Here is a 22,851-nt window from a genome sequence, read left to right on the forward strand (position 1 = left end):
TGAACACAGCAGTAAATACAAGTTGTGCATGGGTGGACAACACCGATTACAGACTCAATAAACATACCATGTGCACAGTATCACAAAGCACAGCACAGCTATTTTGACTTTCACCTCAAAAAGTCTTTGAAATGCTGACAATTACTTGGAACATTCATTAGGTGCATTTTACTTTACATATTTGTGTTCTTCCTATCTCCTTTCAAAAGGGGAATGAAGCGAAGAGTGTTGCATCTTTGGATTTTTCAGACATTTTCCAGAAGCCAACCAACCAAGGACTTATTTAGAGCTTGCTCTCCATCAGATGCCTTCTCTATCATTTCACAGTATTTCAGTACTGCTTGCAAGAGATCTCCAACTTTCCAATCTTTCTCTCGCAGTCTTCTGGAAAGCTAAAGGGGAGACAGGGGAACACAAAATATTTTGACCAGCACATCCTGATTAACAGTTACAGAAGTTATTTCTGAAACATTAGCTCATAAGAGATCAGTTGTAATGAGTTAATCGTTACTCCCACATCTATAAAAACAAAAACTTCCGCAAGAATCAGGCGCTTTTCTTTAGGGCAGTTTTGACAAAATTTTCTTCTGGAGGGAGCAACATTTTCAAATGATGTGGTGCCACAGGTATGAGGACTGTGGTTCATCAAGACTGCAGAAAACAGGAAATTCTGAACACAAGATTAAGACATTTGCCACCCCTCCCATGCCAATAATGCACATATAAAAAGACAAAACTCAGTCTTAATAAAAGGATGTGGATTTTCCTTTCACAACATATAGTGTGGTTTGGGTGGCACACATGCTACCCTCAATGAAAACAGTGTCTTCAGAGTTGGGAAATTATGACATCTTGGGGAAGAGGAAAAGGTGAGAGTTAAGTTAAACTACCACGTGGGAGCAGAGATCAGCGTAGCTGAAAATATTTTTTTTCGCCCAGGAGTCCAAGCAAAAAAATCTTCCTTTGCTTATGTGTCAAGCTCAGCTATATATAAACAAAAGCCTGCCCTAAGACAAGGATGAATTTGCCAGTTTGCCCAGGAGTGAAAAAAAAAAAAAAATTAAGTTTAAAAACAAACACACACACACCAACAAAACAAAAAACCACAACACTCGCACAAACTAACTTTATTTTCTATAGCTTTGTGGACAACTGTCAATGCTGCATTTAATAAAGACAATTTAGACACCCTACTAATTCTCTGGAACTGTAAAATTTTCTTGCCTTTTATAGTCCTCACCATGATATTCTACAAATTAAGTTTTTTAAAAAAAAGTCATAAACAGTATTCAGTGAAATAGCTTCCACAGATACAAAATCAAAAATACATAGCATTTCTTCTATGAGACCTATCAGATTCAAATATGAAATTCTATTTTAAAAAATGAGAGGACAATTTCTCTCTGCTTCTTCACCTAGGTGATGTTCCAACTGCATCAAGGCAGGTGATGGAACTGACAGGAAGAGTGTGGGCCTAAAAGCATGTGTAAACCAATTAACTTCTTGAGAAAACAATTAACTTGAACGAGCAAAAAAGATCCCCTCTGATATTTAATACAATGTATCCTGAACACTGAAACTTTTTTCAGTGAAAAAAATACATATTTTCTACATAAAAGGGGACTGAACTGTAGTTATATCTGTGAATTATTTGTGAATTTTAAAATAGAGCACAGGAAGCAAGAGTTTTATAGTCTACAACAGGAAATTATGTAAATGGCTTTGTTGGTTTACAAAAAAATGGTCATTTTTCTTATGCCAGAGGAAAATTTGGCTAATGTCCAAAGACCTACTTAAGCAAATCCAGTGTAAAATTTCTCTCCAAAGAAGAAGATACTACCATGGTAAGACAAGAGATTTGGCATCTGGCTTCACTAATCTTTCTATTTTAATTTAGACTTCAAATTTCAGTCCCGCTATTTCTTTAGCCAACAGATCTGTTTCTTACCGTCAGATAAGCAAAATACTGGATTTTACTCAAAACAGACACCAGGAATCCTAAAACAGCTAGATAAAGTCTGATTAAAAATTGAACATACATGTTTTTTAATCCTGGCACTTGCATATGCACACTGTGAGGCTTCTCAAAAAAATTAAGAACTACCTATTCTAATTTACTGGCTTCTTGTTCTAGCTCCTAACAAATATATTTTGCTTCATACATAGGTATTCAACCTACTTCTGCCTCGCCGAGTGTAACATGTATCCTTAAGTAGGAGTTCATAGCCAGCTGCAGCATGTAATATCTTGCCTGATATATGCTAGTAGTACTTTTGTCTTGTATACAGCCACATCACATCAGTGGCTCATTACCCTGCTGTGATTAGCTAACACAAGCCCTTCCTCCCTTCCAGAACCCACCAATTGCTTATAGTGAAAATTAGTGTTTTCACTGTGTTCTAAAGCCCAAGCTCATTCCCCATGTAACTGAGGTAACTTTCCAAAGTACCTATAAGATGATCAAAACTGGTGAGAGATCAGTATATAGAGGTCAGTTTAGTTTTCTGTTGGGCTGTAGTGCCCTCTGGAGGTCCTTGTCTAGCTTTGCTAGTGACAGAACTGAGAACAACTATTGCTAACTTAAGACCCTCAGTTTGGGTCAGAGATCACCAGGATCAGGCTGGGACTAACTGCAGGACTTCTTATTTTGTACTCCTAAATATCTTATTTTTATTAATAGAATCCTGAAAGAACAGTTTATTTTCAAAAGGACCTTAATACAATGACAAACATCCTTTCAGAAAGTCTTCATTCTCTGAATTTATAATCTGAAAATTTTTGAAATATATTTTAACTTCATAAACTAATCAAGTGCCAGGTCCTGCACTTTGGTCACAACCACCACATGCAACGCTACAGGCTTAAGGAAGAGTGGCTGGAAAGCTGCCCTGCAGAAAAGGACCTGGGGGTCTTGATTGACAGCCGGCTGAAGATGAGCCAGCAGTGTGCCCAGGTGGCCAAGAAGGCCAACAGCATCCTGGCCTGTATCAGAAATAGTGTGGCCAGCAGGACCAGGGAAGTGATCGTGCCCCTGTACTTGGTGCTAGTGAGGCTGCACCTCGAATCCTGTGTTCAGCTTTGGGCCCCTCACTGCAAGAAGGACATTGAGGTGCTGGAGCGTGTCCAGAGAAGGGCGACAAAGGTGGTGAGGGGTCTGGAGCACAAGTCTTATGAGGAGCGGCTGAGGGAACTGGGGTTGTTCAGTCTGGAGAAGAGGAGGCTGAGGGGAGACCTCATCGCTCTCTACAATTACCCAAAAGGGGGTTGCAGAGAGGTGGGTGTTGGTCTCTTCTCCCAGGTGACTAGCGACAGGACAAGAGGAAACAGCCTCAAGTTGCGCCAAGGGAGGTTTAGCCTGGATATTAAGAAAAATTTCCTTACTGAGATAGTGGTGAAGCACTGGAACAGGCTGCCCAGGGAAGTGGTGGTGTCACCATCACTGGAGGCGTTCAAGGAAGGTGTGGACGAGGCATTGTGGGACATGGTTTAATGGGCATGGTGGTGTTGGGTTGATGGTTGGACTTGATGATCTTACAGGTCTTTTCCAACCTTAGTGATTCTGTGAAGTGATACTTGTATGCATCCTAATCTTTTTTATACAAGATTATTCAGACAGAGACTGTGCTCTGAAAGCTCTGTACTTTCCTTTGAACTCTAAGAAACAGTGAGAGAAGCTGCATCAGACTGACACAACAGGTGGGGTTTGGCAGTTCAGTTTAGATACAAACAGCACAAAATGGACAAGGGCACAAGTCTCTAGAGAGACAGTGTTACACATTCCAACTGGGAAATGGGATGGAATAAAAAACAGGTAATCCTTCCCTGCCTCCAGGGGGGGAACAGGCTTTCAATTCATTTTAACATAACTGCATTTGGAGAACTAAAAATTAATCCATGAAACTAAATGAATCAATTAACTGTTTTAACATTTTCAGGACTGCATGACTACTGCCTGACTGAAGTGTCAAGTAGAAAAACATGACAATTTTTTAAGAGTGCATACATAATAGAAACTGCTATTTTCCAGAGTGCTCTTCTCTTACTAGGGTAGCTAGAGTGATGTTCAGATACACAGCCAGCTAATAATATCTTTCCTATGTGTCTTCAGGCATTGGCTCAAATAGTAGCATCACAACTTTGAAATCTGCCAGTCAGATCTGGCAGAAGAATGAGAGACCCGAGGAAAAAATTAAAAAAGAGGTACCTGCCATCTATTTTTTGTCTTACATGTTATATATTGCAGTGTAAGATACAGGTCTCTCTCTCACATATACACACAAAGCAGATTACTATTAACACCTGTGGCTCCTACCGCTATTCTGCCTGAGTATTTGCAACACTGCAATCCACATACAACAAGCATGATAGATGGATAGATCTTCAAAAGATGGCAAAAACGACTCATGAAGTCAGAATGATTGTAGTCAATAAACTCATTCATATCAAAAGAACTTCAGAGAATGCTGGGGCAGGCATGTGAGAACAGAAAAAGCAAAGTATTTTCTTCTTCATGTTAAGACACTTATAAACCTTAACAGGGAAGGAACATATTAATATAAGGATTAAACCAAACAGTTTCAAATAAAAACAGAAATGGAGAAAAGTATTCTCAAACTGCCTTCTAGTTTATGAAAGCATGAAGTCCACTCTAAGTGTAAGAACTAATGTACAACAAAATATATTTCTGAAATACTGAAGACAGCGTTCAAGATGTGACCTCACCAGTGCTGAGTACAAAGGGACAATCACTTCCCTAGTCCTGCTGGCCACACTAATTCTGATACAGGCCAGGATGCTGTTGGCCTTCTTGGCCACCTGGGCACCCTGCCGGCTCATATTCAGCCGGCCATCAACCAACACCCCCAGGTCCTTTTCTGCAGGGCAGCTTTCCAGCCACTCGTCCCCAAGCCTGTAGCATTGCATGGGGTTGTGACCCAAGCATAGGACTCGGCACTTGGCCTGGTTGAACCTCATACAATTGGCCTCGGCCCATCCATCCAGCTTGTCCGGATCCCTCTGCAGAGCCTTCCTACCCTCAAGCAGATCAACACTCCCACCCAACTTGGTGTCATTTGCAAACTTACTGAGGGTGCACTTGATCCCCTTGTCCAGATCATTGATAAAGAAATTAAACAGAACCGGCCCCAATACCAAGCCCTGGGGAACACCACTTGTGACTTGCTGCCAAATGGATTTAACTCCATTGACCACAACCCTTTGGGCTTGGCCATCCAGCCTGTTTTTTACCCAGCGAAGAGTGCACCTGTCTGAGCCACAATTCACCAGCTTCTCCAGGAGAATGCTGTGGGAAACAGTGTCAAAGGCTTTACTAAAGTCTAAGCAGACAACATCCACAGCCTTTCCCTCACCCACTAAGCAGGTCACCTTGTCATAGAAGGAGATCAGGTTAGTCAGGCAGGACCTGCCTTTCATAAGCCCATGCTGACTGGGCCTGATCGCCTGGTTGTCCTGTATGTGCCGCCTGAAGGCACTCAAGATGATCTGCTCCATAATCTTCTCTGGCACAGAGGCCAGACTGACAGGCCTGAAGTTCCCGAAATCTGCCTTTCAGGCCTTCTTGTAGGTGGGCATCACATTTGCTAACCTCCAGTCCACTGGGACCTCCCCAGTTAGACAGGACTGCTGGTAGATTATGGAAAGTGATTTGGTGAGCACTTTTGCCAGCTCCCTCTGTATCCTTGGTTGGATCTTAGAGCCTAATTATTATAAAATTCTGCTTTCTCTTTGGTCACATATTAAATTCAATCTATAAAACCAAAATAAAGGCACCTAAAAATGAAACAATTTTATTGAGCCTTCTTTCTTAATAGTTTTGGTTGCAGTTGCTTACAGAATAAAAACATACTTAATACTTAATTAAAACCTAAACTTCTTTCTGATAAGAAAATGCGCATTTGCTAGCAAAAATACTGAGGCAGAACATCTAGTTCTAAGTTAGAATACTAAGTTAGAAATTAATTAGCATGAAAGATTCAATTTATAGACAATTAAATACTAAGTTAAAAATGCTTGAAAAATGTATTTTTCACTAAACAAAAATGCTGTAATCGTATCCACTTTGGGGTAAAGCAAGGAAAACAACCTGTGAAAGAGGTTAACTCAGCTTTGATTAATGCTCTTTTAGTTATGGTACATGCACAGGCTAAACAAGCTGTTCCACTTTGACCTCTCAGGATTTAAATAATGATTTTCCTCAACAGCAAATACCTCATTATTATTGAGTGGCAAATAAAGTAGTAGCAACTGGTGTATCACAGCAAATGGAAATCAAGCAAATCCTTCCCCTTTCCCGCTACCCACCAAATCCAAGTACTTACAAAGACAAATTCCCTTGTAGCAGTGTCATGAAAGTGAAGATCAGACACCTCTGTTTCAGAAGCTGCCAGCCACTGCAGTGCTGCTCTGAGCTGGGGATCCACTAGATTTGGTTCTAGATCAATGTTCGTTATTGCTAAAGTCTTTCGTATTTGCTCCAAACCTAACATTAAAAATAAAAGCATCAAATCCATAGCTTTAAACTGTTTCAAAAAGTGTCTGTACTTCACTGTTTAGACTATATTATCTTGAAAACCTCAATTTAGTGTACACAGATAATATGAAAGGAAAAAATCACGTTGCCCTGAAGTGTTTCAGTACTTTCATCGAAGGAAGTACTGTTTATCCCACTTATAATTGTATGCAAACACAGATTAATATTAAAAGACTTCTAAGCTTTAATGCATATTCCAAATTGCAAAGAATTTAACAGAGCCTTTCATAAACTGAACAGCAATGGATCTCACATTGTCCATCAGTCATTTCCATTTCCAACTGCTATTTTTTGCTATGCCTTAATCTACTAAATTTTTAAAAAGTGTGTATTTCAGAATTCTTTCCTGTACAGGCAGACTGATCAGACTGCCTCTGAGTTTTTCCAAAATATAGTGCTGTTTTTACTGAAGCCTATCCAATTTTTCAACACTTCCTTTACAGCATGAGTTCCAAAAATTAAAACATTATTGAAAGAGCAGTTGCATTGACACAGACAAACAATATTGTCATCTTCTGTTGCCACTCTGAATTTCTGTATCCAACTATCACAGTAATCCTTTGTCACACTCAGAACCAACTAAGCATATATGTAGTGCTCTTCAAGTTGATCTTGAAGTCTCTACTTCCAGACTACTGGACTTAACTCTCCAGAAACAAGGAATATATTTGGAATAAAAACATATGTTCATGTGCAGTTTACCTCAATCTCACTACTCTTCAGGCTTATGAAAATTGAGGTACATATGGTATTCATTCCTAATTGGCAAAGTCAAGCAAGACAAAATAGATTCCCCCAGGAGGTAAAAGAGAGTGAAAATTAACTATGTAGAACTGTCAGCATAAGCATGCTTTTGGTGGATAACAGAATATTTGTCTAGGAGCCCCAAAATCTAATGTCTTTGTAGGAGAAAGAACCAATTATAAAGAAACCTATGACACTTCGTAGACGGAAAGCACTGGGGTAATGTATCACTGGGAAATTTTGATATATTTTTTAGTTTTATAAAATAGATGTACATTTTGCAATAACAAGGCTTTGTTTCAAATTCTTCGGTGAACAAGGCGCAGTCAGCTTAGAAAAAGCCAGACATTTCTAGGTATGACATGAACAGAACTTCCAAATGTACAAGAACAGGTACGAAGGTTTTCTACCTAGAATACTAATTAAATGGTCCCACAATGAAAGTAACAGAAAGAGTCTTTTCAAAACAATAGTGAGATGGTGAAGAAATTAAACTAGAAAAATTTCAGTAGAAAATCCTTAATACAGTATAAAGCAGTCTGTTGCACTCCAGGGGACACCTAAACTGTGTAAAGAAATAAAATCAAGTACTATTTTAATAGAGCAATTTGAACATTTGAGATGTTAGAACTTTTTAAAGTCAAGACCAAAAGAAAGCAATGGTATATTGATAACCTAGATTAAATCTGCAGAGCAGAAAATATTTTAATTATAATTATTTTCTGAGGAAGAATACTAAATAATTTAATTTCTTTATAACCTTACAGTCAGATCTGACTTAAAAAAAAATTAAGATATGTGGTTCATTTCCATATATGTTTGCAGGAGTTAAAAAAAAGAAAAGAAAAAAAAGAATTAGTCACACATCTTCCTGCTTACATCAAGACTATTTGAAGATGTGCAACATGGCTGAATATTCTCTGTAAGTGGGTAAGTGGTAAAGAGATTATAGCAAATGTATTGAATCCAAGGTTTTTTTCATTGTTTCTCATTACTCCTCTTCAAAGGTTAATGTCCAGTTTTAATTTCTTCAGTATCTCGAACATAGTCATGCAGATGCATTGCCATGGCTCCTTATCAAATATTTTGCAAATAAGTGATTCTATGCATATAAATTTACACTTTCAACAAGCTGATCAGAGTTCACTACTTTATGTTATTAAGTACATGTGTGAGCAGAGACTAGCATTTCCCAAAGGCTGTAAATTTCAGTGCATCAAGAGGCGTATGTAGGGTATTAATCAAAGAATATATTCTGACACTTGACTGACATGCATTATGATGAATCAGGATAATAGGGTTGTCACCTTATTTTGCAGATTACAGAAGCAAAGAATTAAGAAAAATAATTCACGTAGAATGCACAGGTCAAGAACAGTAGTATATGTTCAAATTGACATTACCTTCCACAGCATCCTTGCAGTCCTCATCTTTATCTTCTGTTCCATCACTGTTTTTTAAAAATAAAATTAAAATATTAATACAATCCAGTATATGCACAATAAATGTAGTCAATCCTAAGACTGTAATGATGGTTAAAGGACAGGAAGATCATAAAAGAATTAAGAAGTGATCATGAAAAGAAGCTTTGCTTCTCACACCATTTCACGTTAGAAACATATTTATCATGAACTTCACAAGACTTGCTCTTAGGGAAAGAAGGGATAAGACAGAAACAAGAGAAGGGTGTTAAAAAGAAGGATTGTAGTATGAAGACATTTTAAAGTAAGAAGAAAACTTATTGATTTTAATTAAGGAGGACAGTTTAGTTTTAATTCATATGTGAAAAGGTTGAGCCATCTTATGTCACAGGTATGAACAGCTATAGGTTATTCAAAGCTGTAAGTCATAAGTGTTCTACAAAAATCAATTACCAAGCAATTTTGAAAGTTTCCACAAGCTAAAGGAAAAAACAGAAATCCTGTCGGAAGCAAGCTCTAGTTTGCATGAAAAAGCAAATCGAAAGACTTGTAAAACTGCAAGCAAGGACATGCACAAAAGGGACCTTTCATTTTGCAAGCAGAACACATTCATCAGTTTAGCACAGCAAAATTTAACCACTCAGTATGGATTAATTAATGAAAAAAGTCATATTGTGATTAAGTGAGAAAAGTGTGAATAATTATCAGCATAAAAAAATGCACCGTATTTTTACTTTCCAAAATGATGATTTCATGCATTAATTATGAGGAACCCATCTGGTTTATATTTCTCAACTCAACCAACCTGTCTGATGTTGGAAAGGATAAATTCTCCTCATACATATCCCCTTCTAAACCAAGACTGCTCCAGCTACTGCTGTTACCATTACTGCCAGGAGAAGAAGAGAACACAGCTGAACTAGAAAAAGAACAATAGCTCAAACTAGAACCTTCATTTTCCTTAGAGCTGTTTTGTCAAGACATTTAATGCAAGAGCACTGAAACTTCCTAAACAGGTTTGCTGGAACAGGGTACAAACATGATTGTCAGTGCTATTCAGAGCAGCAATGTGCACAACAATGCAAAACTGGTAAGTTTCAGTACACAGGTGAAAGTATTAACTTGTACTTATTAATTTTCCAGATCAGTGCTAACAGTAATTCTGTCCTCAGGTCTAAGCACACTGCTCGTTGTTTATACAAGCTCAACAATTTCAATATGATTACTCATAGGAATATGGATTACTACTATAATATTTGCTTAAGGACTAGCTATGAGTTCATAAAATTATACATTGTGAAGACAACTGCACAAATAAAATCCTTCCATCTCATTCCAAATATCCAGTAATAATCTCCAACAGCCTAATGAGAAGGAATTCTTAAAATAAGTGAAAAAAATTGTTTTTTTAAAATTCTGAATATTGTTCTACAAGCTGATCTTTTAAAAATAGGGGGTTTCATAGATCAGTGAAAACAATACTGAAAAGATTACTTCACACACAGTTCATAAACATACTGCATTTATTCCATAACTACATTCAAGCCAATGCTAAGAACTGAAAAAATTGAGCATTTGCCTACACTGGTATACTTTAGGCATTACAATTAGCAAAGTTTGTTAAGCCTGTGCTTATGTGCAAGATTAAGCTATTCATATGATTAAATCTCTGTTCCCCAACTTCATACCTCCCCCAGAGCACGTCTGGAAGCCTTCCAAGTACAGGATTTCAAGACAACCAGCATCCTTTGAGAAAGCTAGTTTGTCTACTATAGATGGTATGACAAGTCATGAAGCAACTCCAAAGAACAACTGCTGCAAGATGCTTTCTTCAACTAAGTTTTGTGTAACTGTTAAAGCTCTTCTTTTCCACTCCTTCCACTCAAGGCAAATAGTAAAATTTAAAACCACAAATGGTGAAAAAAAACATTTCAAGAGACAAAATTACTCTCTTTCAAGAGTCTGCCAGTAACAGCATCATCTATCAATGTCCTTTGCTTTCCAGTATGCCTGCTTGGATCCTGATTTCAAAACAGTAACAGCAGGTTAGCAAGCCTGCAACATGAATTGTTTTAAACCTTTACTTTGTTGTAAGATGCCAAATTAACAGGGGGAAAAAAAATTTGCAGGTGCTTCATTCAGCACATTGTTGCTTATTTAGACTACATGTGCAAAGAACAATCAAACAGTTCTCTCCTTAACCAAAAAAAGAAAATTAAAGAGCAGAAGCTTCCAAGTAAACCAACTTGATTTGCACAGAAAATGCAAACCTGGTCTTAAGAACATTTCTCAAGCTACTGTGTGAGACTATCACAGTATATATGCAGTATTAAATTTGGTTTGAATTACATGTATAGAAAAGATTTAACATAGCCTGTTCATACCAATATTTTTCAATCAAACAGCCTCTTTCACTGACGGTTACATATAGATGCATAACATAATTGCAAGTAAAAGCTGCCCCAGTTCCCAGACTAAAGGAAAACATATTTGCAACCTAACAGAATGACCTCATGCATACTACTATTCTCATTAGGTGAGAGATTAATATACTTTACATAGGTAAAATTTGGTCTGAAATAATCATATATTTAACCATATGATTAAAATGCATAGCAATATATGAGACTTTTTTGTAATGTGATCTTTATTTTGCTGTAAGATGCCAAATTAACAGCCTTGAAAATAAAGTCCTGCAACCACAGAACAAGCAATAAACAGACAAAGGCATTATAATGCTTCTATAATGCTTCATGCAGCTTTTCAACATGAGCCAGCAGAAGAATTACAAGAAAAGCTTTCAACTTTTAAATATATATACTGTACATATGGGAACTATAACTCAGATCATCTGCTTTGAGATTCTGTAGTATGTACATACAGTCAAAGGCAAGAGGCTTCTGCTCTGAATTATAACCTAAACTGGATGCTCTAATTCATTCCCTGGAAAAGCCTATGTTTATGCCTTTACCTATACATTAACTATAGAGAAAGCTTAAGACTATTTTATTTCTAAACTTAAGTCGCTAATGTTAGGCATGCAAAGCAGATGATACAAGCACTCCCCTGCATAACTAACTTTACGAAGTCCCCTAAAGAACTTTCATTCCTATTTATGTTCAAATGGAGCTGCAGGGATCATGCTTTGATAATTCTTTCCAAGTTGTCTTGCTCCCTTGCTTACACGTAGTTTAACCCTCTGAAGTACTGAAGTACAATTCTCATACTGATCTGAGACACAAAGGGCATGTACCATTTCAACAGAGATACTACAAACCTACTACTACTTTTCCTGAAGCAGGTAAGGTAGCAAGGTAAATTGAACTGGACCACTGTAACTTGTACTGCTGTGTTGTTTTCTAGGGATTGTGATCCTGCGTTCCAAATTTCAACTACCATTAATGGAATCTCTGGGTTTATAATAATAAAGATAATTTCCAAAACGTCAGCTAAAGGAGTCTCAAGTACCAGTATCTGTCGTATACTGTAAACAGCCTAGAAAATACTGGTTGGAAGGGAGAGGTCCTCCTCCATCCAGTAAAACTTGCTTAATGTTCACTATGTCACTTAATTATATTGTACCAGCACTACAAACAAATTGGTCTAATCATACCTAGTACCTCAAAGATGGTACAAGCAAGACTGCTGACAGCTTCTTAGACACAAGGAAGCCACTTACATTAAGAAATAGCTACCAGGGGAGCAATGCTACCTGATAGTATAGTTAAATGTTTCAAATTGATATGGTTACCATACAATCAGCACATTTTTTAAACAGATGGCCCTGAACATAAGAAAAAAAAAGACCAGAAAAAAAAAAGCCAAAACAAAAAAACAAACTTTCAGCTGTTGCAACTGCATAATGAATGCCCCCTCTATGACTGAATGGCATTTTCCTGTTTAATAAAACAGTTTATGTTAAAAAGAGGAGATAAAAGCAATACAACTTCATCACTGCGATGCAATTTTTTTATTTCCTTAGAAGATGCTAACACTGTTCCACAAACGGTGTTACTACTGAATCTTGTTTTGTTACAGAAGGTCTCCCCCTCCCCTTATCTTTTTGCTCAGGGCAATAACCCCAGATCCTGTCACTTCCACCTGCTAAACCTCAGCAACACAAACGAACCCATGTGCTGTTGCCAATCCACAGTTAGTTTTGTAAAACTAGCTGATCAATTTGCACATGTCAGTTCCTTCTGCCAACACCTTGCTATTCAACTTATGCCTCCCCTTCTCTAAGTTTAATGCTTATTTAGGTCATTCCTCCTCTAATGAACCACAGATTTTCTTGCACGTTATAGAAATTACTTTTTCATCCCCAAAGCAGATTTAAATGAAAACAAACAACAAATACATCATGGACACTACAGGTGGAGACATTTTTTTATATTTTTTTCCAGTATCAACTAACCTATATTTTATTCACTATTTGTAACTGCCAACATGCTGAATATTCTTCCTTATACACTGAATTTCATCATGTAAGTCTAACTCATTTTCACTCATTCAACAGATGATGTTTTATTAAAATAACTTTAAGGCAATGTATTCTCTTACAAAATTATTCAGTTGTTATGAGTGATAAATTATAGTAGTGGTTTGACTAAAATATTTAGTTAAGCAAAACATGACAAGTAAAACATGAAAACCAGACATTTAAGTGAGCAGTTTCACTTTAGTACCAAATAACCTATTTGTACATTACATAAGGAAGCATCTATCCTGTATTTTCTTTAATCTCAGTGATGCTGGAAGTTCTAACTAAAAAGAAGAAACCTGTCCCCCGTTTCCACTATTCTTCAACAGAAACGCTGAACTTTCTACAGTAACGTAAGTGCTATATCAATCATAAAAAACTAAGTTTACTCATTCCTCATATATTCCTTATATAGAAGCTCAGGTCACAACTCTCAAAATAATATTCCCTGGCAACAGGCAGAGACATTGCAGATTTTTAAAATTCCCATTCTAATCTTTGTTAGTTATCAATCAGCCAGGGGAAGTGTAGTGAGAAGCTCTGTGGAAAAAGTTACTACCCTGAACAGATAAGTTCCACTATTACACACCTGGAAGCTTGTTGTTAGTAGTACATAAAAATACGGCCTTAACATCAGTTAAAACAGCTTATAAATTCAAGTCCCAAAAAGACCAAAATAGCTGTTAAAGTTCCTCTTGCAAATTAAGTTCCTATTACTTCTTTTCAAGAATAGATGAATTTACATAAAACACATTCTCAAGGATTAAATTTTAATATTTCAGAGCACAACTCATATTTTCTAGTTGTATTTTATACATGGCGATTGTTTTAAAAAACACCTGCATCTTTTGCTAATACTTAAATCATACTGAAATTATTATATATATACTTAAATACTTAAATTATATATGTACAGTTTTACTTGATGTGACTCCCTGACATGAATGACAATGCATACTCCACATATTTTACAGAGTGTATATTATGAATATTCATGGACAACAACATTTTGTAAGAAAACAGAAACATAGTATTAGAGCCATTTTTAATAAAAAAGTCATTGTGTGTTGAAGACAAAATAATCTCTTGTCCCTCAAACCCCAGGAGAAAACCACTTAATGCCAAGTTATTTGACATTAAGATAACTGTTTAACAATACTAACATGTTTATAGTTACCTGTCACTGAGGTGAAGAAAACTGCTGCTCTCATCAGGATGTTCATCTTCAAAACTTAGATTGGACCAACTCCCAGTGCTATCATCACCAATACTAAGACTCATCTGCTGGCTAACAATAGATTCAACAGAGTGAAATCCTTCTCTTCCAACAGAGCTAAACAAAAATTTAAGACAAATACATCACTGCATTTTATGCCGATCTGTGTTAGCTCATTTACAGCAATTTAACACCATTTCAAAGACACTGAATTCCAAGAAGAAAAAAAAAAAAAAAGGGGGGGGGGGAAATCCATTAATTTGTACCCTACTGTCAGCACAAGAAATGGAGTAACCAAATAAATTTGAAATTTCAACAGGCTTAGGTCAATAGGGATTGCTATTTGGAATTCTTTCACTAAAAGACAAAGGGAGTGGCACAAATAATTCTCTCATTTGGAAGATTATTTGCTATAAAGCATAGAAGGCACTGTAGCCTTACAGACCATATATCAAGGTACACTCTTCAAGCAGAAGACTTACCATTTTTTTAACTTGTTCACCATAGGACAGTTTGGCTATTGTCCCCTGCCTACTTTTGGTACAACCAGCTAGGTGGTCTGCTATTGTAGGCAAAGTGCTTAAGTACACGCTGGTGTTTAAAATGTTAGGATTCCATTTTTTAAAAAGGTCTTTCTGTAAATAAAAGATTTGTCTTCCTGCTTCAGGAAAGTGTAGCAACACATGACTTGCACAGAATTTTTCCCTCAGGAAATAAATTTAATTTTTTTATGCAAAAAACAATCAAGCAGGTACGATCAATAAAAGGTAGTCTTTAGAAGACACTTCAAAAGATTTGAAGTTTGTTAATTTTGAAGAAGTCTGAACTCCTTATAAAAAAAGTTACAACATGAGAACATGCAGTTATGAACTAGTTTCAGGGGCAAACTGTGATTATCTATATAGAGATGAAGTGGTAGAAAGTTCAAGAAAAATGATCATCCTACTACCACACAGCAAGCAGCCGCAGCAACATTCACTATTTAAAAAGTCAACCTTAACCACATCACTGGCAACACTTTGCTCCAGTCAGCACCTATTTGTGCAGACAAATATGTAGCTTGAATTGGATGGGTAATAAAAAGGTTATTCTTCCCCATTTTTATTTAGTTATACTAGCACTAGCAGCAGTTCTTTTCACCACACAAGGCAGCTTCTCAAGAAACATATGCATTATATACCATACATTAGATGACAATGTAAGACACATTTATAAATTTTGTCATAGTAAAACCCTAGTATCACCTCCTTGTCAGATATAATAATAAACAGTACCTCTTTGAACTCTGCATTTTATTGCTGTCATATTCTAACTAGAATTTTTAAATGTTTTTAAGAAGTGATTTAGAAACAGTGTATCATCTTTGATACTGTAGATATTGAAAAACATCACCACATTACTATTTTTTTTGTTGCACACTGAGTAAGGATTCAACCCTGTTGTGCAGAGAGCCACAATATACATCTCATGAGCACTTTTATGCTGCTAGTATTGTATGTGTTTCATATCAAGCCTTGAAAAATTTAGTTCAGTCCCACTGTGGCCTTTAGCTACTGAACATATAAAAATCAATTTTATTATTCATCATGATGCCCCTCTAGAAACCAGGAGAAGAAACCTGTAGATACTGTGAGGAATTCCCACACAAAAAAGTAGGAAAATAAATATTACTATAAATTGGAAAACACAACATGGTGAAGATGGCTCTTGGACCTGAACAAGAGGAGATTTCAAGTCACTCTGATCACAGCACAGTCTGTTTTAAGAAACAGTTGCTGTTTGCTGCAAAGTTACTGTGGCATGTATGTCCTGTTTATAGGCCTATGAAAGGAAACTATATTACCCTTTGCTAAATACATAAGAATTTGAAAGTCAGTTCCCTGACTACTGTATTACTATTTTATAAGTTAAAGTGTGTTTTAGCAACTTGTTTTTTCTTAAAGTAAGGGATTGTGGAGTTTTTTCCAATAATAAGGACACTATCACAACACAGCCATAACCAAAATAAAGCCTTCATACTATAAAGCAATGGCTAGTTTGGCCAGTTCCAGATGTTGGTCCTACTGACAAAAGCAAAAACAAATTACTTTTATTTTTTTAGCACAGAAGAGGAAATACAGGTAGGGAACAAACCTGGACTCTGCCATGGCTCACAGATCAACAAAACCCATAATCACAGAATCACAGAATAATAGGGGTTGGAAGGGACCTCTGGAGATCATCTAGTCCAAACCCGCCGCCAGAGCAGGTTCACCTCAAGCAGATTGCACAGGAATGCGTCCAGGGAGTTTTGAGTATCTCCAGAGAAGGAGACTCCACAACCTCTCTGGGCAGCCTGTTCCAGTGCTCTGCCACCCTCAAAGTAAAGAAGTTCCTCCTCATGCTTAGATAGAACTTCTATGACCCAGTTTGTGCCCATTACCTCTTGTCATGTCACTGGGCACCACTGAAAAAAGACTGGCCCCATCCTCCTGGCACCTGCCCCTTAAGTATTTATAAGCATTATCACAGAATCACTAAGGTTGGAAAAGACCTGTAAGATCATCAAGTCCAACCATCAACTAACACCACCATGCCCATGAAACCATGTCCCACAATGTCACGTCCACATGTTCCTTGAACACCTCCAGTGAGGGTGACTCCACCACTTCCCTGGGCAGCCTGTTCCAGTGTCTCACCACTCTCTCAGTGAAGAAATTTTTCCTAATATCCAGCCTGAACCTCCCCTGGCACAACTTGAGGCCATTTCCTCTAGTCCTGTCACTTGGGAGAAGAGACCAACACCCACCTCTCTGCAACCCCCTTTCAGGTAATTGTAGAGAGCGATAAGGTCTCCCCTCAGCCTCCTCTTCTCCAGACTGAACAACCCCAGCTCCCTCAGCCGCTCCTCATAAGACTTGTGCTCCAGACCCCTCACCAGCTTAGTCACCCTTCTCTGGACACGCTCCAGCACCTCAATGTCCTTCTTGTAGTGAGGGGCCCAAAACTGAACACAGGATTTGAGGTGCGGCCTCACCAGCACCAAGTACAGGGGCACAATCACCTCCCTAGTCCTGCTGGCCACACTATTTCTGATACAGGCCAGGATGCTGTTGGCCTTCTTGGCCACCTGGGCACACTGCTGGCTCATCTTCAGCCGGCTGTCAATCAACACCCCCAGGTCCTTTTCTGCCAGGCAGCTTTCCAGCCACTCGTCCCCAAGCCTGTAGCGCCTGTAGCGTTGCATGGGGTCTACTACTGTCGGTAAAAATAACAGCATTTCAAGTTGAAATAATAAGTTCCACTTATTAGTCACCTACCCAAACATATGCATGCTGATATACGTAGAAACCTTGGTTTCAAGCTCAGACAGATGGAAAAAAGTCTTTTTTTTTCTAGTTCTGAATCATTTAAATATCACCAGAAGAATAAAAAGAAAACATGCAGAATGTGAAGTGTGTATTTCTAAAAAAAAAAATAAAATTCCTTCTAAGCACATATTTTTATTAACAATCCTTCTTTTTCTGGTACACAATGCAACAAATAAGAGAAAATTACTATTACCTTATGTTAACTGCCTGACCAATATTAGTCATAGCTGATGTCATTATTTCAGTAGTTAGGCTTTCAGCAAAACTGACTCCATCTTGTACAATACCACTGTCAGCTGTCAGACTTGTGTAACTCAGCTCTCCTTCTGCTTTCTCCACTGCTGCAGTAGCCCCCTTGTCAGAAAACACTGTCTTCTGTTCTACATCAACGTGAATTTTAGGAATATCAAGCTGAAATGCTCTTGATTTTTGACAGGCACCACCTAATCCAGAATGAAGAAAATGCCTCACTGAAATGGAGGATTCTTGGGCGGGTAGATGATGAGATGTACTTTCTGTACAGTACCGATGTTCCTTCATACTGCAACATCTACACACAGTTCCAGAAAAAGGAGACAGCTTCTCAGTATATGAGAGCCTATCCCCACTTTTTCTGTTTTCAGCCACATGGAGAACAGCCGACTCTAAACTCATTTCTAGAGTATCATCTGCTACTTTCCTAGCATATTGTTCTATAGCTTGAATTATGCCTTCACTGTAGCCATTTTCATTTAAACTGCCTGTACTATGATACAGTTTATGATCTGGGGAGAAAGGAAGAAAAGTCCTAGAAAATCTTGTTTTAATAAGATCCCCTGTGACTTCATCAAATTCAGTCTTTTTATATAGACAGGAATCTGTCAGAGACTTTGGCAAACATGCTCCCGACATTTGCAATTTCTTCCTGACATCACAAGTGATACTGCGAGCGAGGGATTCTGAAAAATGTAACAACTCTGCACATTCTGTTCTGTGTGTCCCAATACTCCTTTCATATGCTTGGTCTTCACAGCGATGACTGCTGCTTTTCACTTGCTGTACTGCATCTTTATTCACTGCTTTGATCAGCTCCAACTTACCATTTACCTGTGCATTTTGCCCAGGAAATGTCTTTCTGTTGTATCTCAATTTGGTTTTTCTAGCAGCTTGCTGTAAGCCTGATTTGATAGACCTGTAAGCAAGTCTGCTAGCATACTGATCCATTAATAGTTCAGCATTACCACCTTCTCTTTTCAAAACTCGAATAATATGATCTGCATATTCGTCAGTCACACTTTCACAGCTTGGGTATTTGCAAGTCAAACCTGTCATGCCTGAACCTTGTGGTAAAAGAAGTACAGATGAATCTCTCTCCCCCAGCCACTGGTCCTGCACTGGACCGCACTGTTCTTTTGAATTGTAATCTTTATTACCTTTTCTCAGATAAAGGCAATCCACCTGACAGTTAACCCGCTTCAACCTCAACAGTTTACAATGCCTTGATTTCACTATTTTCTTGGCCTCATTGATGATTTTTCCTGCCATATCACCTGCGTAATTCCATAAAGAATTGCACGTCTCTTCTGGGATATTTATAAATGTAGTATATCCACATCTTTTGTTTTGCATACCTAACTGAACCTGTCTATCAGCTTCTTTTTCATTTGTTTTACCATCTAAATGGGAAGCAGCCATTTCAGTCGCTATTGAAATTATATGGCTAGCTAAGCAATCTGCATACTGAATTGTTTTTTCTGAACGCTCCTCTTTCTCAACAGGCATTTCAGAATGATCTTCATCTTCACTACTCTCCACTTCTTCAGAAAGCGACCGCATGAGCTTCAACATAAATTCATTTTCCAAAGAGTCATGTTCAGTTTCAGACAAACCAGTAACAGATGGATTGTACGGTGTAGAAGGTGGTGTTGCAGGTGCAAATTCCTTTGCTAATTCTCCCTTGAGTTTCTTAGATAGTTTTCTTAGGTTTCTTTCAGAACTACCTGGACATGGTACTAAAGGAGTTGGTGGGGGTGTATCAGGCATTACACAGGTATTTCCATCTTTGAGACTTGATTTATCTTCCATCTGCAAAGCATCTTCACTGCCAAACATCACTGAAGAAAAGCTATTTGCATGCAGAAAACAATCAGCCTGCCTGTAAGTCAAAGGTCCTGATGATGGTTTCTGAGTATCATGGTTTTTTGAGGGCTTGTTTAAGTACGTTATTGAGCAGCTTTCTGTATCAGTAAAGTCCTCTAGAACACGCCTAGCAAAAGTCACAGGGGGACAAGGCGGTGGTGATTTTGAAGAAAATCTGTGTCCTTTTTGTTCCTGCCAACAATCTTTGGATTCTGAAAAACACTGAACAGAATGAGTTGGAGTAAGAAGAAATTTACATGGATTATTCACAGGCATCTGTTGTTGTTCCACAACTATAGAAACATTACTTTGTTTTTCAGCCTCTTGCTTCTTTATCACACATTGTTCTTTTCTAGTGATATCTGCGTAAGTCTGTGAGCTCACATTACATGCTAAATTCTCACTAGTGTTGCATAACACAGTTTTACTTTCATCCACAGATTGTTTTATGACATACTTGGCCAAGTGATCTGCAAACATATTCTTGGGAAAATCTTCACCAATACATTGCACATAAGGTTTTTTATCTATTACTTTCCTTGTTAAAAAATCTGTATACTCTTCTACTGCTTTTGTTACTCTAGATGAGGTTATGGCTTCATAAGCTTCATTTACTATCATATCTACCATAGTTCCAGAAAAAGTATTAATGCCTTTTGGCCTACTTGTTAATTCTGAATTATTGTTCATTCCAGATCTGTTATTTGCTTGTTTGGTATTGTTTTGGTTCTGTAAAAGTGATGGCATATTTTCAGTACTTTGACTGTGATCTGAAGTTAGGTATATATTTCTGAAAGAAGCGACTTCCTCTTCTCTCTTTCTGCTTGTGACAAATGGATGAGTGGAGTCTTTGTGTATTTTCATATTATCATCAGAATTCAGAACAGTGGATACTTTTGCTTTATAAGCATCAGAGGAAACCTGATGTTGACAAAGAGCTCTTCCAGCTACGGGCACAGGTATTGAACTTACAACACCAGAGGTGCAAAACAGAGCTTGCTGTACTGTATATTCCTTCTTGGAATCTTGGATTGGCTTCAGTCCTACCCTATCATTAAAATTAGGAAAAACTGTGGAAGTCCGTGTTGACTCTAACATACTTTCTGCACTCACATATTTAATGTTGTCCATGGAAACACTAATGGCTGCTTGTGTTGTAAAGGTCACATCAACCTGAGATAGTTCAATAAAAGCCTCCTGAATGACAGATTCAGACAAGTCTCTGGCATACGATCTTACCACTTTGTCTTCATAATCAAATGTTGAAGGCTGTGCAGCTATAGGTGTCGATGGATACGAAAACTGGCATACTTCCATGATTCCTTCAAACACAAGTTCTTCAGCAAGGTCTGCCGCAAACCGTGCAACGGTGTTGGTAAATATTTGTTTCTTTACGTGCCGCAGTTCTTTCAAAGCACCAGTTATAGCTTCACTCACCAAAAAGTTTGCTATCCCATTAATGGCACGCTCCTTCAGGGAGATTGCTCTACGTCTTCCAATCTCATAAAAAGCCATTTGAAATACCGAAGAAGTCAACCTAGCAGCCAAATGACAAAGTGCATTGGTGCACGAAGAAACACCTTTTTGCAGGTCTTTAAATGCACTGCCAAAACTTTTTTCAACTAATTCAGTTGCAAATTTTTGAATGCTATCTCTAATCATTAATGACTTATGTTTAGATTTTGCTTGTTTATCTGGCTCCTTACCAGTCTTCATTTTGAGATCTGCAGCTTGACCTTTTTTCTCTTTCAAAGCAACCCCTCTGTGTTTTGAATCATTTCCTGCACATACTTGTTCTGATGAGGACTCAGAATGAAAAACAGAACCCAGTATTTCAAATGAAACACTATCAGCGTATGCTGAATAACTATTATAAACTGCATCATGATGATTTTGACCTGTCCCATCGCCACCAACATTAAGTCGACATAAACATTCAGAAGAACCACAGCTCCCTAGTGGACTGAAAGCCGATGATCTAATAGGGCTGAACAAGCCTCCATTCTCTTCCCCTGATGTTTTAACTGGGCGAGGGGAATCCGGGACGTCAAAGATGCTGCTATATGGTGATTCTGGTTTACGAGGAGTTGGTTTCTTTACATTGGCTGGGAGAGTGGGACGATCAAACTTGAATTTCTGAGGATTCATTGTAATGCTTACAGAAGACAATTGTTCATGTGCAGTCCTCCTTTTCTGGGAGGGATTCCCTAGGATGGGATCCCTAATAACTTTACAAGAGTTTTCCAAGGCTTGCTCCAGCTCATCGAACTGATCAAAACTATCAAAAAATTCACTTACTTCTGAGTCCGAATCCTCTATACCATCTTTCACTACTGGAATTTTTGGCAGCTGAAGTTTCGCCTTCAAGCTTTTTTGATACCCTTCTTCATCTAAGAAGATGATGGGGCTTGGGCTGGAGCAATCTGACTCAGAGGATTCAGCTGGAGAGGAGGAAAACAACGTTTTACATAAAAAATTAACACCTTGATCAGAAGGATTATATGGCTTATAGAAACTCCTTTGTATCCAAGGATCAGAAATTGAGGTTGTAACCGAATTTTTTACTGAGGACAGTTCCTTAAGTCCCAAAATATCAATCAAAGTAGAAGATCTGGCAGATGACTTTGGACATGCAGAACGCACAACAATCTTTGAGTCAACAGCTTCTAAACATCGAGCAGGGATGGTCTGTGAAGCAGCATCTCGATGGTTTCGAGCAGTAAAGCTGCATGCACCTGGGGGGGGGAAAAAAAAAAGATTACTTCAAAACCAAGAATTTTCATGGAACTACAGAAAACTGGGGACAGTTTTTGATGGCAGTTGCTGGGCTTGTTATTGTTGCAAAATGCTAGATAATCTTTCATGATTAAAGCAATCTTTCATTTTTTCAAATGTTATTATACTAATCTAATCACTGGCAAATTCATGTATTTTTTTTAGCACACAAAGTAGAACAACTTTCTATTTGATCT

The 22,851-nt window shown here is 37.9% G+C and overlaps 1 protein-coding gene across 1 annotated transcript in view; it reads right to left on the reverse strand.

Annotated features, from left to right (window-relative positions):
- Nucleotides 1–232: 232 nt before the first annotated feature.
- Nucleotides 233–22,851, reverse strand: part of AKAP11 (A-kinase anchoring protein 11) — a 35,712-nt gene continuing 13,093 nt past the window's right edge. Inside the window, exons 6-11 of the mRNA XM_059818671.1 lie at nt 17,955–22,614; nt 14,373–14,528; nt 9,521–9,634; nt 8,698–8,744; nt 6,339–6,499; nt 233–392 (exon numbers count right to left, since the gene is read on the reverse strand). Of these exons, the coding sequence (XP_059674654.1) occupies nt 246–392; nt 6,339–6,499; nt 8,698–8,744; nt 9,521–9,634; nt 14,373–14,528; nt 17,955–22,614 (5,285 nt within the window). The 3' untranslated portion in view covers nt 233–245. The remainder of the gene's footprint in view (nt 393–6,338; nt 6,500–8,697; nt 8,745–9,520; nt 9,635–14,372; nt 14,529–17,954; nt 22,615–22,851) is intronic.

This window comes from Gavia stellata, chromosome 1, assembly GCF_030936135.1.
Source record: "Gavia stellata isolate bGavSte3 chromosome 1, bGavSte3.hap2, whole genome shotgun sequence".
NCBI lineage: Eukaryota > Metazoa > Chordata > Aves > Gaviiformes > Gaviidae > Gavia > Gavia stellata.